The 18572-nt window shown below is 33.1% G+C and overlaps 2 protein-coding genes across 5 annotated transcripts; both read left to right on the top strand.

The window, feature by feature from the left end:
- The first annotated feature begins 6657 nt into the window (after positions 1-6657).
- On the top strand, positions 6658-16051 carry LOC135125799 (zinc finger protein 699-like). Of its 4 annotated transcripts, none has more exons than XM_064051487.1 (4): positions 6658-6723; positions 13695-13830; positions 13886-14003; positions 14067-16051. In XM_064051487.1, the coding sequence occupies exon 4, from the start codon at positions 14077-14079 to the stop codon at positions 15433-15435; it is 1359 nt and encodes a 452-aa protein (XP_063907557.1). In that variant the 5' UTR covers positions 6658-6723; positions 13695-13830; positions 13886-14003; positions 14067-14076; the 3' UTR covers positions 15436-16051. The 4 variants fall into 4 exon arrangements, with proteins under 4 accessions (XP_063907557.1, XP_063907559.1, XP_063907560.1 ...); XM_064051489.1 differs by having other exon boundaries at positions 13886-14007; XM_064051490.1 differs by having other exon boundaries at positions 13877-14003.
- Positions 11094-12862, top strand: LOC135125700 (uncharacterized). Its single transcript, XM_064051355.1, has 4 exons — positions 11094-11424; positions 11493-11853; positions 11912-12700; positions 12821-12862. The coding sequence occupies exons 1-4, from the start codon at positions 11348-11350 to the stop codon at positions 12860-12862; spliced, it is 1269 nt and encodes a 422-aa protein (XP_063907425.1). The 5' UTR covers positions 11094-11347.
- Positions 16052-18572: the final 2521 nt, after the last annotated feature.

The raw sequence follows: 18572 nt of genomic DNA, 5'->3' as shown, positions 1-18572 counted from the left end.
AACCGAATGCTTTGAAATCTTGGGAATATTTTAAAGTTATTATAAACATGGTAAACTTTTGTTCAAAATGTATTTGTTCATCCCTCCTAAAAAAATTGATGACGTCACCCTTAAATTTTGCTGAATAAATCCTATCTAAAATGCAAAAAATATGATGAGTTTGTACTTGTGATTTATCATTCCATTCATATTTTTTAGATTTTCTTAAGAGGTGGTTCAAAAAAATTAATGAAGTCAATTTATTTTATTGATTAAATTAAAGGCAACACTTATTATTAGTATTACACCCCAACCAACCCAATTTGGTAGACACAAAATTTGTTAAAGGAAAAACTCGGTTGAAACATAAGGATAGCACGCTTATTTACATCGACTTTAACATTACAGACCTGCACTTGGTTCCGCGAATGTGAAATAGACATGTTTATAATCAACCAATTGTGAATTTCACCGTCAAGAATTAAAATAAAACCCAATGTTTTATATAATAAGCGGAAGTCGAAGCAATAAAACCGATGGTCGTTTTGTTTACAGTTTCCCTGTTTGACTCTCACGTATGCTGTTACGCCTGTCATCTTAAATTAAGAATGTTTATACATACACGATTTTCAGTTGCCTCTGATACGTAGGTATACGTGAGTAAATTGTTTCGTTATTTTATTGATTATTACAAATCAATATTCAAAACGACCCAATTCATTTTCCCGAAAATTTGAGAATATAATAATTTTATTCTTAGTATTACACTACATCTATCCCAACTGATATACGTGTCCTTGCAAAAATGTTGATGACGTCATCGCAATTTTTTTTAAATTCCCACTACAAAAATGTAATGAGAAAAAAAACACAATAGGCATGCAGTCGTCAAGTTTCCGACAGCGAGAGAAGTACTGTCTAAACTCTTTAGACCAATTTTTTTTAGAGTATATGATCATTTGAATGAGAAACGTTAAATCAAAGTTAAAATGATGAATTGTACTAGTAGATGATGACCGAAACCTATGAACTACCTAAACTTTTTTAACAATATTGCGGTTAAAACATATCAACTTGATTAAACAAAAATATACTTTTAATAAAATTAAAAAATATATAGACAAAAAATTAAATACTCGATTATTTAGCTTTGATGGTCTTCTTTGTTGTACATCTACGGGATCCGGCCATTTAAATTTTTTGGCCCCCGTGTTGGCACCACTTTTACGTATAACATTGACTGTTTGGTCAACTATGTTTAAAATTTGTACCGGGTAGTAGATACATCTCTTCATATTTGATAATGACAAAATCATTCACTTGGTAGGGTCGTTTGTTGGAAGTATTTGTCTTTTTTGTTGTTGCTTTTCTTCGTGCAACCTCTTTCGTTCTAGTTTTTAGTTTTCTTTTATCTCCTTTTCTTCTTCTTTTTTTCCATTGATACATCTGCCAGTCGGAAGAGGTCGCTCGACGCAGAAGGAATTTTTTCTTTGGGCAATCCATTTTTTTCTTTTCCGGCGTTTTTGGCTAGAACAGAACCATTTTGAAACGCGATGAAATATAAGGTAATGTTTTGTCATTATTTATTGAGTAAATCTAGAATTGCAAAACTGAATATGTACTTCGAAATTTTGCAGACGTTTTGAAGTTATTGTAAGCATGGTAACTCAAGATTTTGCCGAATAAATCCTTTCGAAAATGTACAAAATATGATCACACTATACTTGTAATTTATCATTCATATTTTTTAGATTTGCTTATTCAGGGTGACTCAAAAAAATTAATGAATCAGTCAATTTATTATTGATCAAATTAAGAACTTGTCACCCATTTTCTCGAAAATTTGAGAATACGCTCATCTTTATAACTATAAAATAATGATAAGGTAAGAATTACAATAATAACATTCAGAATATTTTGTTCAATTGAGGTTTATTAATAATTTTAGTTATCTGTTGTGAGGCGATAAACTCATTCAAATCAAACAAATGTTTACGTGACATTCTTCCGATGTATAAACATCAACATTTTAAACACTGCACATATTGCTCAGATACCATTATTATTCCCGTTGATAATGTTGTGGTGACCGAATTTAAATCAAAATTTTCGCGCTGAAATTAATTAACAGCGGCGCGAATTCACATTTGAATAATATGCACGTTGGGGTTAATGCACGTAGGGATTAGTTCCGTATGTTTTATTTAGAGGGTGGTTGATTGAGACAGAGGAGGGCATGGCGGCGCGTCAGTCTGAATGTGTTTTTGTGAATGTAAACACGTGGTAAGAGCTAGTTTAAATGAATTGGTTTGTAAAAGGGAGGAAGCCTTTTAACGACAATCAATCGTAATTTCTATTGTTTGTAAATTCACCAAGCAAGTTAGTTTTTCTTAATCGTCAGCTATTGCAAACACAATTTAACAATCAGGATTATTTAAATAAACCACTTTTTATAAGATTTCATGAAATTCACTTAGTCAGGAAAACACCTTTGTTGTTTAATTACGAATAGGTTCCTGGATGCATATACGTAAGTGTTACATTATAACACTTCTTAATTCTTCACACAAGATCGCTAATAGTTCATTTACGGAAGTTAAACAAAATTCATTATACCGCGAACTGGCGGGGGGTTAAAATAATTTCTTCCCTTAGGCGGTTATCATCATTATCATGATCACATCACTGGGGCACCACGTTAAAGATTGATGACATCGTCGAGACTTGTTCTCGCAACGCTAAAGATTGATTACATCATCGAGGCTTGTCCTCACAACGCTACAGATTGATTACTTCATCGAGGCATGTCCTCGCAACGCTAGAAATTGATAACATCAACGAGGCATGTCCTCGCAACGCTAGAGATTGATAACATCAACGAGGCTTATACCTCGCAACGCTAAAAAAATATACATCATCGAGATGTTCCCTCGCAACAATCAAATTACATCACCGATACGCTTTTTCCTCGCAACGATGATTGGATATTTTTGTGTCTGTTTATTATGTGTTTTGTTGGGGTAACTAGTTCGCGGTATGCTAAACTCTCAAAGTAAATTATTATTATTATTTTTTTAACTAACCAGTCACTTAGATCATGATATAATTTGACATAATGTAAATTCTTTGTTTGAATCGTTGATAAAGTGTGGCAAATATTAATCTCATGTAAATTTTGTTAACTTTGCATTCAGGGGCGGCCGCCGATGTTGTAACGTTCTCGGCTTCGTGCTAGCCTAGATCCACCTACGGGTACCGTAACGGCATAGTTTCGAACGGCATGTTCGTCCTAGAGACGTGTAATGTGCTGTTTGTGTAGACTTTGCGATAGATAGAATCACCGTCGAGGGGGGAGAACAGCTCCGACCGGTAGCCCCAAGCTCCGCTTGTGCTAGAACGTCCCAGGGGTACTTTTGTTGTGCTCCTGTTAACTGCCGTAACTTTAAAATCTGACGCCACACGCCCGGAATAACTTGTGTATTTGCATCCAAGTACTTAATTCAGATTTTGCTTTGTTTTTATTAAATTTATGATATTCAAATATTTGCATTGATTCCAAACAGAATATAGGATTTTGCGTTTGTTCGTTTGTCATATGTGTATGTCTGTCAATTCGCGAGTGTTCTTCCTTTCATATTTTTAAGGTGTTTCATTTGAAATGTAATATGTCTGTGAATATACGATAGGGGGTTTTTGGGGCTGAGGAGTGAATCTTCGTAGCTTCTTTCCTCCTGAGAGGGGTGCCATTTTAGCCAGCCCCGTAGCTAGAAAACTTATTCAGGGGGCAAATTTGTCGACGGAGGGGGCTTCATGTAAATATGAATATATATTTTAATAATACACTCAGATAACTACCTTATTTTTTCTCAGTTTTTACATTTGAAAGAGCATTAAAATAATTGTAAACATCGATCTTTTACACTATTAAATTTTCGTAAAAACCTGTCGAAGTCCAAAGATTTGATACGGTGCTTTTAAAAAGCCAGAAAAACCAAGTTTGCCAATCTTTGACGCGTCATTGAAGGCGTTAAAACAGAGAATGTAGATTCACAAACAGCTGTACTGCATCCAAAAATTCGTACAGTGGCCAACAACCAATTTGTTTGAGTTTATTTTTTTGAATGTTTAGTAGTAGGCTATGGAATAAAATGTGACATGACGGTTCATTTTTTTATGCGGTCAACATCAACGTTAGGATGATATTGCCAAATAACATACCCTGTAAGAAAATAAAGGGTGGGCGGGTGGGGCTAGTAAATATGCTTCGGCAATCGGCTTTATATTAAAATTTTATTACTAATTTGAAATTTATAATGTGTAAGTCTTCCAGGGGGGGGCAACCACAACTGCTAGGGGGGGTTGATTTTAGCTCCTCCAAAAAAATGTGTCTATTATTTCTTGCGCTCTCGACTCACACGCAGTGCACGCTCACTTGTATGAAAGAACGTCTTCCCGCCACTTTTCAAAAAAAAAAAAAAACCACACAACGTAGGTTCCCAATTGTTAGACGATCACAGCCAAGGCCAAATTTTGAATTTTTGAATTTTTCGCGGGCCTTACAAACTTTTTCAAGGTCAATTTAAAGGCGGGAAGTTTGGGTTATCACAATATTCTTCTATATTTTTACTAATTGTGTAAAACTTCTCCCTTGAGTTAAAAATAAGTTCACCAAAAATGTAACAAAACTGGTCAGGATTATCTTTTCCTTTCTTAACATTATTCACGAATCACTTAACTCGGAAAATATAAAACACAATCACTGTATTGTAAAACAAAACAGCCTAAATCAAAGAAGGGGTAGTAAGTCACAACGACAACATTTAATTTTAGTGATATTCAATCAATATGGTTTTATAATGTGGGTGGATAACTATTTCAAAAGTAGTAAGCACCTTTCTTGTTACAAAATTTTGTTGACAGTGAATCAATGCGAAATGATGAACAGGGATGTCGATTTTGTATCGATTTGTGCTGTGGTAGGAATAATTATTTCTAAATAATCATTTTTTTTTTAACAGTTTTAGTCGATTCTTTCTTATCAGAATCGAGTCAAAAATTAAAATTACTACTTAATAATACAGACCAAGATTAGTTTGTTAAATAGACCCATTTCATGTAAAAAAGAAAGATATCAATGAGAAAATTCTCCGTGTGGTAATGGCGGGCCCATAATGGCTTTCCGATGTCATGTGCTTGTACACAAACCTCATTTGACATACACCTGTTAAAACTTTTATGACTTAAGCGGCTTAAGCCAAAGCAGCCTTATAAGTCAAACTGGCTATTGTAAGTTTTGTGGACCCGAACCGCAAGATTATTACTGTCCGTGGTTGGCATAATGTAGCTGTGAACTGAGTTAAGGAATACAAGTTAAGTTTTAATTAATAACTTGACTGGACACGAATTATTATTATTAATCTTTTCTTTGTCTCACAATTTTAGCCTCAGTAATTTTCCTTGTTGTATAATTTTAATTGAACGTAAATTTCCATGATCTGCAGTTCTAACCTCACGTAATATTTTATTTGCACAAGTTTATTTCACACCAGATCTTTGTTTTATAAATCTTTGCTAAGTTTTGATCATATAAATATTTTGTTGATGAATGTTGCTGTCATATAAATTATCTGATGTCCAAATTTAATTTCAATTAAGAATTATTTGTTGTTGAATTTCCGTAAGAGTGATGGCGAATTTAAATGTTGTGTATTGCTCTTTGTTGAAACTTTAACACTTGTTCGGTTGTCATTTAATATTAGAGTCATAGAGTTTGAACATTTAAATAAAATTGAAGGTAAATAACACAATAACACGTAGTGTCGGCGATGGGCGCGGTTCCTAGTCGAGGTAGCGCAATGTATCGCGCTATCTGCACAAGGTGTGCAGGCTTTTAATAAGATTTCAGTGGGAACGGTCTGGACGACGAGGTAGTTGTAGACCGGACTTCACCTCTAGTTTTTCGGCCGAAACGGCCTGCTAGGACAACATGTTCGTCATAGAGGTGTGCTGTGCGGCAGGCTTGGTGATAGATAGAATCATCGTCGCGGGGGAAACCAGCCCAAACCGGGAGCCCCAAACTTCGCTCACGCTACGACGCCCCCTCTGGGTATTTTGCTGTGCTCGTAAATATAATTGATATATTTTGTTCTGTTTGTTTGATCGCCACATTCTAATAATAATTCGGGTGCTGTCATTCAATTTACATATGTGTAGGCTTTCATATGTGTATGTCTGTCAATTCCCGAGTGTTTTTCTTTCATTATCTTAAGGTGTTTGAAATGTAATATTTCGTTGAATAAAAACCCCAGGGGGTTTTGGGGAATCAAGACCGATGACGCCTTGGCCCTGCGGAGTCGCCAGAAGGGCACGCTGAGTCACTGTCGTTCTTCGTTTCTTTTTCCTCCTAAGGAAGGATTTCGAGCTCCCTAATTTTGTCTATAATTTCTTGCGCTCTCAACTCACACGCAGTTTATGCATTTGTATGAAAGAACGTCTTCCCGCCAATTTTCAAAAAAATAAAAAATTACAAAGTAGGTTCCTATCTGTTAGACGATCACAGCCAAGGCCAAACTTTGAATTTTTTAATTTTTCGCGGGCCTTTCAAACTTTTTCAAGGTCAATTTAAAGGCGGGAAGTTTGGGTTATTACAACAGCAGTTACGATCTAAGATAAATTATTTAATAATTAAATTTAAATAGATAATATTATTCTCATCTCAGTGCAAGTAGAACACACCTATGTGAGGTCAGGGCTATGAAAGCTTCAGCTGTTCTCATAAGAAATACATGGGGAGCTTACGGAACGACATAAAGAGGTCACTAGCGTCTCTAAAGGTGCTCCGACCTTGAAGAACATAGTTTCTTTTTCATTTTAAGATTTTCGGTGATCGTTTTGTCTGGTTTTGTCAACAAGAAATGTCATTTTAATCATATGGGATGTTTATTTATTTATTTATTTATTTATTTATTTCAATACAGTGCCCAACGGGCTTAAGGCCCAATAACAGGACAAGGTAATCATACATACATAAAAATACAATACTTATTACACAATTACAAAACAAAAATACAGTAATAATAACATGTGCAGATAGGTGACTTACGGATGTTCAGGTCGAAATTGTTTTTTTATATCATTTGAGGTTGAATTAAAAATGTCGATATTATCTTGGATACAGGTGTGGTTGGCGAGCATGAAAATGAGAGGTGAATTGGACATAATGTTGGTCCTAGAAGTCTTGATGTAGAAAGTGTCGTTACTTCTAGTGTCGCGTACAGGAATCTTGAAATCCAACTGATTTAGTATACAAACACATTCATGTCGCCCGTGTATGAGATTAAAAAGAAATAGGATGGAGTGTTCAATTCTTCTTGTAACTAGAGAATTCAAACTAAATTTTCTCAGTAGCAATTCTTGCGGATAGCCTTGTGGGGGGTAAACCCCTTCCGATAAATACGAAGCTGTTTTAAGAAACCTGCGCTGGACCCTCTCTAATTCTGATATGTAAATGTTATACAAAGGTGACCACACCAGCGATGCATACTTAAGATGTGATCTGACATATGCAGTATACAATAATTTCAAAGTATCGACATCATTAAAAAGGCGACCATTTCGTAGTATGAACCCTAAAGATTTAAAAGCAGAGCTAACAATCGAATCGATATGATATTTAAAACTGAGTTTTGGATCATAGATAACTCCAAGATCACGCATAACATTGGGTCTCGCAAGCTGAATGCCGTTAATTTCATAAACATAAGTGAACGGCGTTAGTTTATGTGTGAATGACATTACTAGACATTTTCCGGTATTTAAAATAAGATAGTTATTTAGGCACCATTGGTATATTTTATTTAAGTTTTGCTGTAGACGTTCACAGTCATCATATGATTTTATAACAGAATATAGTTTTTGATCATCAGCAAACATTAGGGAGGGTACATCAATAACATCTACTATGTCATTGATGAAGATATTGAAAAACAATGGCCCAAGAACAGAGCCTTGGGGTACGCCACTGACTTGTTTAAATGCTTTCGATTTAAATCCTTTTACATTGATATAAAGTAACCTGTCATTTAAGTATGATTCCACTAATTTTATCAGACCATTCGAAAAACCAAAGTTGTTATTTAATTTCCACAGTAAAAGACGATGACTGATCTTGTCGAACGCTTTAGAAAAGTCTGTGTAAATGACGTCGACTTGTTGTTGGTTATCTAAGGCCTCGGATATAAACTGTGTCAAAGTTACGAGATTCGTTTCGGTTGAACGTTTTCTTACAAATCCATGTTGGGTTGACGATAGAACAGTAGCGACATTATCGTAAATATTTGCATATAAAAGATGTTCAAAAATTTTGGAAAAGTTATTAATTATAGAGATCGGTCTATAGTTTTCTAAATCTGATTTATCACCTTTTTTAAAGACTGGACATATACGTGAGAGTTTCCATTTTTGAGGAAACGTAGATGTTTTTAAAATTAGATTAAATAAGATTGTTAATGGAATTACAAATATGTGCGCACAGTCCCTTATGGTAAAGGCGGGTATTAAGTCAGGGCCAGACGTTGTAGCAGCTTTTAATTTAATTAATTAATGTTGGGTTATGAGGTTAAAAACAAACGTAAAATTTATTTTAACAAAGTAATAGATACTTACGATACATGTAAAAACTACTAGAAAATTGCAGGCTAGGGGTCAACAAATTGCAGGTTAAACGAAATAGTTTAATTTTCGATGCGTGCGTGTTTGAGCGGTCCAAGATTTATTTTTAAATTTTAGTGTGTAAAAAATTCTAACTCTAAAAAAAAGTGAAACGAGGTAATCAAGAGTCTTTGCAGGGGTGGTGGAGTGGTATTTTTTATGGTTCGTTTTTTAGCCGCAAACCAGTTAATGACTACAGTGCATAAATTGGGAAAAACTCACAAAATGTATTACCCATTACCGGAGTATAAACTGCAAAATGTTCAGGTGGCATCATTAAATCGCCAAAAATCGCATCTTCATTGAAGACTTTAAAATGTCACACAATTAAAACAGGATGTACTACTTCGTAAGAATGTGCAAAGTTCACACAAACTTCGCAGAAGTGGTGGTGTAAGAAGTTTCATATTAATGAGTATCCACAAACATACCATAAACAGTTGTGTTCTTTCAAGGTGAGTTTCCGGTAACTCACATCACTTAATGATTGTTGAAAAGGCCAGAATACAGGGAAGATGTGTTGTGGAAATTTGTTTAAAAGAACACCTTAGCAAATTTTATTATAAAACTAGCTGACCCCGTGAACTTCGTTTCACCTACAATTTAATTTTGAATCTGCAAAATCGAATGCTTTGAAATCTTGCAGATGTTTTAAACATATGATAAGCATAATAAATTTTTATTCAAAATATATTTACTTATCCCCTCCAAAAAATTGATGACGTCAGCCCAAAATTTTGCCAAATGAATCCTATCTAAAATGTTCAAAATAGGATGAGACTATACTTGTTATTTATCATTCCATTCATATTTTTTAGTTTTTGCTTATAGGGGGTGTCTCAAAAAAATTAATCACTGAGTCAATTTATTTTATTGATTGAATCAAGAATTGCAAAACTGAATTTTGAAATATTGCAGACGTTTTGAAGTTACTGTTTGACATGGTAGGTTTTCAATCAAAATATATCTGTTTATCAAGCCCAAAAACTTGAAGACGTCATCTCAAGATTTTGCCGAATAAATCCTATCTAAAATGTGGAAAACATCATCAGTATATTTTCGTAATTTATCATTGCATTCATATTTTTTAGATTTGCTTTTACAGTGACTAAAAAAAATATATGGATCAGTCAATTTATTTTAGTGAATAACTCAAGAGTTGCAAAAATGAATACTTTGAGATCTTGCAGACGTTTTAAAGTTATTGTAAGCATGGTAAATTGTTAAGAATATTTTTTGATGCCAAATCTTAAAAAAATAAAAATAAAAAATTTTGTCCAAAAAATAGACAAACATTTTCTAGGGTGGGCCACCCTTATCACTTAGGGGTTTATAAAATAGTTTACAACTTATTGTCAGACCTGCCAAATATACATAAAAAATTTCATACAAATTGGTCAACCCATTTCGGAGAAGTTCGGTTACAAACACTGTGACGCTAGAATTGTATACATAATGCATTATTATTTTAGAACAAATTTCATTACCATAAAAAAGGTTATACTGACTCGACCTTAAAAGATAGACATATGCTGTCGGGGACTTTTCTTTAGAACTTTTAGAGGGGAACAATTTCGTCATACATGATTTTTATGTAACTTTAACCGTTTAAGCAGCGTAAGCAACGGAAGCTGTCAAAGGAGGAATAATTTTCCCGTTTTTCCGAATTTTTCATTGCTACTTCGCTCCTAATGATCGTAGCGTGATGTTATATAGCCTATATGTAGATATGATACATGGACTATCTAACACAAAAAGATTTTTTGAATTTGAACCAGTAGTTTCTGAGATATGCGTGTTCAAATAAACAAAAGCTTCAGCTTTATTATATAAGTATAGATAGTGTTTGACAGTTGGTTCTTGCACTTGTATCGAAATAATCTGTAGTAAATAGTTTCCGAAACGCTCTTTGGAATTGTATTGGTGTGGGATTTATACAGTTTCCAAATTGACGCCTCACAGAGCCCAGCAAATATGTCAAACAATACTGATTTAGTTGCAGCAACCTTTTAGTGAAAATTGTAAACAAATTGTATTCTGTGAAAACTGAAAACTGTTAAAAATAATAAGCAAAATGTTTATGTTCCTGAAGTTGTTTTTTATTTTTTCGTGTGATTTAAAAATATTAAGAGTGAATTAAAAATTTTGCAATTCACTTGTGGATAACAACTTATTTGTCAGACTTGTTAAGGATTTAATAAACGCAGTTTAAAACGTCAAAATTGAATAAAAACGTTTTGCTTGAATATATTAATAATTTACAAAAAAGAAAAAAATCGCCAATGTCACTAGTACATACCAGCCATTTATATTTTTGTGTACAATTATTAGTATTCTACGAATGCTACAAAATATTTGAATCTTCGTGTTTCCCGGGAATGGGCTCCCAAAGTCACACCCATGGAGGAAGGAATATAATGGAGGGAGTGCGCCGTATCTCGGCAATGTAAATTCTTGGCACCAGTGCAAGCACCTTTTATTACTCTTTTCAATTAGCGCGCCCTTCACCGCGCATGCTTACTTTAATAATTTCATCAGCCAGCACTGACCAGTGTCGTACGATTCTGTTTTTGTCATTTTCGCTTTTAACCTCGTGTTTAGTGTGAACGTTTTGTTTTGAATTTGCGATAAGCGTTTCATGTTTATTTAAAAACTTAAAATGGTTAGTTGCAAATTGTGTAAAGTTACGAGTGGCTCCAGGTCAACAATTGGTAGAGAAAAAATAACGTTTCACAGGTGTGTCGTATTTTTTCGTTTAATATTTGCTTAAGAGGGACTAATGAATATTTTTGAATTGCTTTTAGGTGTCCCCAGAAACCTGAATTAAAGAAACTGTGGACAGACTTCCTTTATCTTCACCTAGGAAATTCTGTGTCTGTGAACAACTTTTTCCTGTGTTCATTTCATTTTGAAGAAAAGTGTTTTGATAGAACATCAGCCCAGAAAGTAGTTTTAAGACCACATTCAGTACCAACTATTTCTTATACTTTTTTTTTTTTTTTAATTTTTTTTTTAACGTTCCCCTACAGGCCGGTGGCCCAATTACAGGGGAACGGGGGACATACACAACACCCAGAGCCAGGCGGGAATCGAACCCACGACCCAAGGTGTAGCAGGCAAACACGAAGCTACCTAACCCACCCGGGTCCTCCTTATGAAGAAAGGGTATTAAATAAACTCACATGCTGCATGATATAACAATTAATACATATATTTATTTTAGATTACCAATGTAGTGACCTTTAGAGGCAATGAAACGCATCACACAGAAGTTTGTGACGCACCTACGGTAGAGCCTCAACAGAATATAGAAGATGAATTGTCTAATAAAGTTTTTGAAATTACAAAGAAACTTGAAAATTTAACAACAAAAACATGTGCAAACGTTTTACTGAAACAACAAATTAACAACCTGAAGACATTAGTGTCACAACAACAATGCACTATTAAAACGTTAAAACGCAGAACCTCAAAACAGCAACGCAAAATTTGTAATCTGAAAGATGTTGTTTCAAGTTTAAGGAAGAAAATCAACTATTATGAAAACAACAGTTTGGATGTTAATAAATTTCAGGAAAATACAGAACTGTTGAGCAGAATGTGGGCTAAAATTAACAACAAACCATTGCCAAATCAATATGGGCCAGAAATAAGAAAATTTGCCGTTACAACACATTTCTACTCCCCAAAGGCTTTTTCTTTTATAAGAAAACAATTCATGGACTGTCTTCCACACCCAAAAACTTTGTCTGTATGGTATTCTTCAGTGAATGGTGCACCAGGTTTCACAAGTGAGGCATTCGATGTGTTAAAAGCAAAGGCTGAAGAACGTAAAATTGTGTGTTCTTTAGTGTTCGATGAAGTTGTTATTAAACGTTGCATTGAATATGATGGGCAACAATATTATGGATATGCTGATATGGGTAGTATAATCGAAGTAAATGAAAATGAAGAGGCCAAAGAAGCTTTAGTTTTCATGCTGGTTGCTATAAATGGCTCTTGGAAAATCCCCGTGGGTTATTTTTTAAGCCATTCTTTAAATAGTGAGCAAAAATTAGGTTTACTAAAACAGTTGACGTTTTACTTTGTTTCTTCTTATATATATATTTTTTATTCTTATACTATTTTTCAGAAAAGTATCAAACCTTTAGTTGAAACGAACTCATCTTTGTAGTAATCCTGTATTCTTTTTATTTAAATTGTATGTATTTCCTTTAAGTGAATTTATCTTTATTTTGTAATATTGTATTCTTTTAATACCCTATAAAAACATATATGTTATTTATGTTATTATTATCTAGTACATATTTGTAAATTAATATTAATTATTATACAAATTATAAAGTACAGTTCTCTTACTGCCTTTTAATAAAATTATTTTAAGACCCACCGCTAACCCGAAAATGACTGGCATTGAGGCAACATTTCTATGATTACTGGTACTAAGACCAAGTAATGATATGCATTGATTGGATTAATAAAAAAAAATCGAGCTTCTAGAATTACAACATATACAAATTCGTCTGTTATTCTTTAACCTCACCCTATCCCCAAAACCTTAGCGTAACTACCAGTCATTTATAATTTTATATAATGATTTTATTATTCTTGACTAATGTTTTTTCTTTATAATATTATCTCCTTAAATGTTATTCCAAAGATCTCGCAACAATTATGCAGCAAAAATTAAAACTTTGATGTGAATTTGGGTTTTTTGTTGATTATAATTATACAAAATAAATTTCTATGAGTAAAATTCAAATTTTAGATATTCTAAAAAAAATATTTGCATTGAATATAATTTTGAGTAGTGGGACCCCTTATGAATACTATTAAGATACGCCACTGAAGCGGCAGCCATATTGAAGCACCTTTTATTGCTTTCACGCATTTTGGCGCGGGATCACTTATTTGAACTCTCACTCCCTCCATTATATTCCTTCCTCCATGGTCACACCCGTTCCGCAAATATTGCCGAAGTTTCGTTACTGCTGTACTGTGGTCAGGTTGTCAACTTGTTGCCGTTGTTTACACGGTTAAATGGCATTATGGGAATTCTTACTTATCCATGTGAGCATTTTGAAGGTTAACACAAACATGAAATTTTGTTCAACATTTTGGTGTTTTTAACTGGAATATTAGGTAAGAGAAAACTGTAAATAATTTCAGTAAAAAAATAATAATAAAGTAATTTTAGATAAACTGAATTGTTGATCCAGGACTTTGAAGTGTTATCACATGAGACGTTTTCCTTGAAAAATAACTTGTTGCTACGTATAGTGACATTTTTGTGCTTAACAGTTTTGAATAAAATAGTAAGTGAGAAGAACTTCAGATAATTTTAGTGTTCTAGTAAAATAATAATAAAATAATTGTAGGTGAACTGAAATGTCAGCTGTAGAAGACACCACAGCGTTTCCCTTAAAAAATCGATTATTTCTACGTATTATTAACCATTTTGAACGACGTTGTACATTGAGCTACCCCTTTGACTGTGAGACATCTCATATTGAAAATTATTACTGTAATTACTGCAATTTTGAAACAGGACTGATACTTCTTTTCAAACAGCATTTAGAAGAGTATCATAGCGATAAAAGGAACCACATTGATGTGGTAATTGGACAACATGCCATCAAAACATACATTTGCAAAAAGTGTAAGTTTGAATCAAATTTTTTGATGAAATGGCGTCAACATACTACACAATGTATAGGAAAGACAAAAAAAACTCGAATTTACAAATGTGATGAGTGTGACTGCATGTACAAATCCAAAAGTTCCTTAGAAAATCATAAAATTATAAAACACCTTAATGATGACGAAGTACAATGGTACTACTGCGCCAACTGCTCATACAAAGCTAAATACAAAAAGCTATTTAAAAAACACATAAAGTCGCTCCATCAAAACGAAAGAGATATCAAATGGAATGAATGCAAGATATGTACATACAAAACTAAACATGCATCAAATTTAAAACAACACATCAGCTGCCATTTGAATAAAAAAAAATTAGAATGTAAATGGTATAACTGCGAAAAGTGCCCATTCAAGAGTAAATATCAGAATTCTTTAAAAAATCACATCGTTTCACAGCATTTGGATGAAAAGAATATTAAGTGGCATAAATGTGAAGAGTGTCCATATAAAGCTAAATTCAAATCATATTTAAATTTTCACTTGAAAATGCATCATTTAAATGAGCAGGATATTAAATGGTATGGATGTAAAACATGTTCATATAAAACTAAAATAAAATATAACGTAAAAGTTCACACGAAAAGGCATCATTTAGATTTAGATGAACAAGATGTTACATGGTATAAATGTAAAGAATGTCCATATCAAGCTAAATACAAATCATCTTTAAAAATTCACATGGAAAGACATTATGTAGAAGAACAAGATGTTAAATGGAATGAATGTGAAAAGTGTCCATTCAAAGCTAAATACCCGATTTCTTTAAAATTGCACATGAATTTGCAGCATGTTGACGAAACAAATGTTGAACGGTATAAATGTGAAAAGTGCCCTTTCAAAACTCACTACAAACCATGCTTAACCATTCACACAAAGCGAGCCCATTTAAATAACAAAATTCAAAATATTCAAACAACTTTTAGCAATAACTCTTTAAGAGGTCATATACATAAAAACATTATTAGATGTGAAAAGTGCCCATTCGAAACTAGACGTCCAAATTCTTTACAGTTGCACATAATTTTGCAGCATAGTGATGAATGATATGAATGTTTCATCCGTCACAGAAATGAACCCCATTTAGATAAACGAGACATTAAGCGTCGTTAATGTCATAAATATACATACGAATTCAAACTCATTCGTCAAAACTCATTAAAAGAATACACTTTATTGGGAAGGACAGGATATTAAAAGGTGTGAATGCAAATAATTCAAATAAAGGCAACGAATTTGAGCTAATGCAAAATATCTCCACACGAAAGTCAAAGTAATTTTAGTTTCAAAGACTTCGTCAGCAGACTGGATTAGGATAACAGGGGAATTTAGAAGTGTTATTTTATAAACAGTAATTTGACATCTGATACACAAAATTTGATTTTGATATTCCACATTTTATTGTAATTTTTTTAATTTACTACCGTTAAAACTTTTAATATTATTAAAATGACGAATCTTATAAATATGATATACGAAAATCGCCGAACAGATGCTGTGATTTCGTTTAAATTAGATTAGCTGTTTGTTGATAACGCTCCTTTGTTAAAGCACCCATTTGGTGTAACTTCCTATTTATAGATGGATTTTGTATTTTATTGTTATTAATCTATTACCTGTACTATATATTTTTTTTGTTAATAAAAGGAAAAAATTGCCCAAAGCTGTTTGAACAGAACTTTCCTATCCTCTGAAACAAAATCAAGCAAGCCAAGTTTTTAGATAAATTATAAAAGTTGGTTCCGCAAATTTGATTTTTCATGTTGTGGGGCTATGTAAGGTAGAAGTAATTTCACCACGAAAGGGTACAGGGGCGGGGCTTAAGTTGCGCGACTTGTAGCCGGGCCATCAGTGGCGTAACATCGATGCATTGAGAAGGGAGGCTCGGCTGAGTTATACTTCTTTCAAAAACAATTAAAAAAAGAGCAATTTCTACAAAAGAATACAACCATTTAATAAAAATAAATTAATTTGTTTGTTAAAAAAATAGACTTACGTAACAATAAATTATGATAATCTATCACACAAAATATGGTATTTTTAATTATTAAACGAGTTTATAGTGTGAGGGATTATAGCATGAGTAAAAAATTTCACGAACCCCTCATTATAAACCAGTATCATATATTATTTTATAGTCGACTAGTCTTAAATCAACACTTAATTCTTTAGATAAAAGCGGGGTTAAAACTCTGAGAATAAGCAACCTATGACTATAATTATATGGTTTTTAAATTTCTGGCACAATTTATCGATACCGTAAAGTCGGATTATAATAAGGTTTAACGTTTTCTGTCTTTAACGTCGAAGTATGTAATAATCACAGTTCATATTCTAGCATAATAGTCGTTTATAACTAGAGCTTCGACTGTACTGTAATTTAACAGTTATTATTGCTCACTTAAAATTACCTTTTTACTTCTTTTACTTACTTTTTTATTCAACTCATACATCAAATACAGCACTAACAATTGTTTAAATTCTTTTTCAATAATGTCAACGCTAATAAAATAGAAAAGTGATATTTTTATTAACCGCAATAATATTTTAATATTTCAAAATCGAAATATTCATCGCCGCTGCCACTGCTTGCACGATATTTGTAAGGCCAAACCAAAACAATGTTCTGCGCACTCCCACCACCTGTACCCTTTCGTGTTGAAAGCTACTCTAAAACTCCCTATAGATGATAACTTAAGCAGATCCCTTAAAATGAAATACCGTAAAAAATTCATTCCCACTCTTTTTTTTCCGATTTTGACGTGTGGCTCTATTATGAAATGTCTCATTTTTATAAAAGTTAATTTTTTTTAGAGTTGTGACCGAATTTGAATCAAATTTTCGTGCTGAAGTTAATTAACAGCGGGGCGAAATCACATTTGGATATATTGAATTTGAATAGTGTATAGTATGCTTGAGATTTTAGTTAGAGGGGTGAGCAAAGCATATTGAAAGCGTCATTATGGCGTCATTATTGTTTTGGTTCTGTGTGTGGGAGCATGGACGCTGAAAGTTAGCTAGGTTAAATTAGTTGGTTTGGTAGTTAATAAAAGGGAGGAAGACTTTGTTTAACAAAAATTGTAAATTCACCGATCAGGTTAGGATTTTAATCGTTAACTGGTTCTAACACAATTTAACAGACATTAGATTTGTTTAGACAGACATTTGCTAGGAGATTTCATGAAATTCACTGAGTCAGGACTCGTTTGATTTTGTTTGTCTACTTATGTATAAGGTTTCTGGATGCATATGCAAGTGTTACATTATAACACTTCTTAATTTCTCACAGAATATAGTTCTTTAATGGCAGTTAAATTAACATTTTTCCTCGCAACGTTGAAGATTGATTACATCACCGAGGCATTTCCTCGCAACGCTAAAAATTACATCACCGAGAAGCTTATTCCTTGCAATGCTAACTGGTTATTTTTGTGTTTATTTATTACTCCTATGTGTTTTGTTTGGGGTTCACGATATTATAAACCCTCAAAGCTAATTGTTTTAAGTAACGAATCACTTGGATCAAGACATAATTTAATATAATGTAAATTCTTTGTTTGAATCGTTGATAAAGTGTGGCAAATATTTAATCTCATGTAAATTTGTAAGCTTTTTTCAGCTCATACAATATTTCTCTATCTCGCGATTTTAACCACAGTAATTTTCTTTGTTGTATAATTTAAATCGAACGTAAATTTCCATGCAGTTTTAACCTCACGTAATATTTTATTTGCACAAGTTTATTTCACACCGGATCTTTTGTTTATATAAATCTTTGCTAGTTTTTTGTTATGTAAATATTTTGTTGATGAGTGTTTCCATCGTGATGTCCAATTTTAATCTCACATAAGAATTATTATTTGTTGTATAAAGATCAACATTTTAAACACTACACTGTAATAACCCAAACTTCCCGCCTTGATAATGTGCTGTAAATATATTTTTGCCACTCACTATATAGAAAATGTGATTTTCTTCCCTCATTTAAGGGCACAAAGTGTCACTTTACTTCCCGGCGGGAGGTAAACTATTTTGGCTCCCGCCGGAAGCTAAAGTCCATTTTTGTCAAAAATGACGTTTGTAAATTTATAAACTTGCCACTTCTAAAACGTCTGGACGGGTACAATTATTGTCTGAAGCACTACTTTCATCCAAATTCTCCATTTTTTCCAAAATTAATGCGT

Source organism: Zophobas morio, unplaced genomic scaffold (genome assembly GCF_036711695.1).
Source record: "Zophobas morio isolate AGI-343-1 ecotype UQ-CSIRO unplaced genomic scaffold, CSIRO_AGI_Zmor_V1 ptg000009l, whole genome shotgun sequence".
Lineage (NCBI taxonomy): Eukaryota > Metazoa > Arthropoda > Insecta > Coleoptera > Tenebrionidae > Zophobas > Zophobas morio.
Note: the sequence above shows the minus strand (reverse complement) of the source record. Positions and strands in the feature narration are given on the sequence as shown.

Excerpts from the sequence above, each read along its gene's own strand:
- LOC135125799 (XM_064051487.1), top strand. The coding sequence starts at position 14,077 with ATGTCAGCTGTAGAAGACACCACAGCGTTTCCCTTAAAAAATCGATTA.
- LOC135125700 (XM_064051355.1), top strand. The coding sequence starts at position 11,348 with ATGGTTAGTTGCAAATTGTGTAAAGTTACGAGTGGCTCCAGGTCAACA. Across the intron at positions 11,854-11,911 it reads GTCCTCCTTATGAAGAAAGG|ATTACCAATGTAGTGACCTT; the intron begins GTATTAAATAAA and ends TATTTATTTTAG. Across the intron at positions 12,701-12,820 it reads ATGGCTCTTGGAAAATCCCC|AAAAGTATCAAACCTTTAGT; the intron begins GTGGGTTATTTT and ends ACTATTTTTCAG.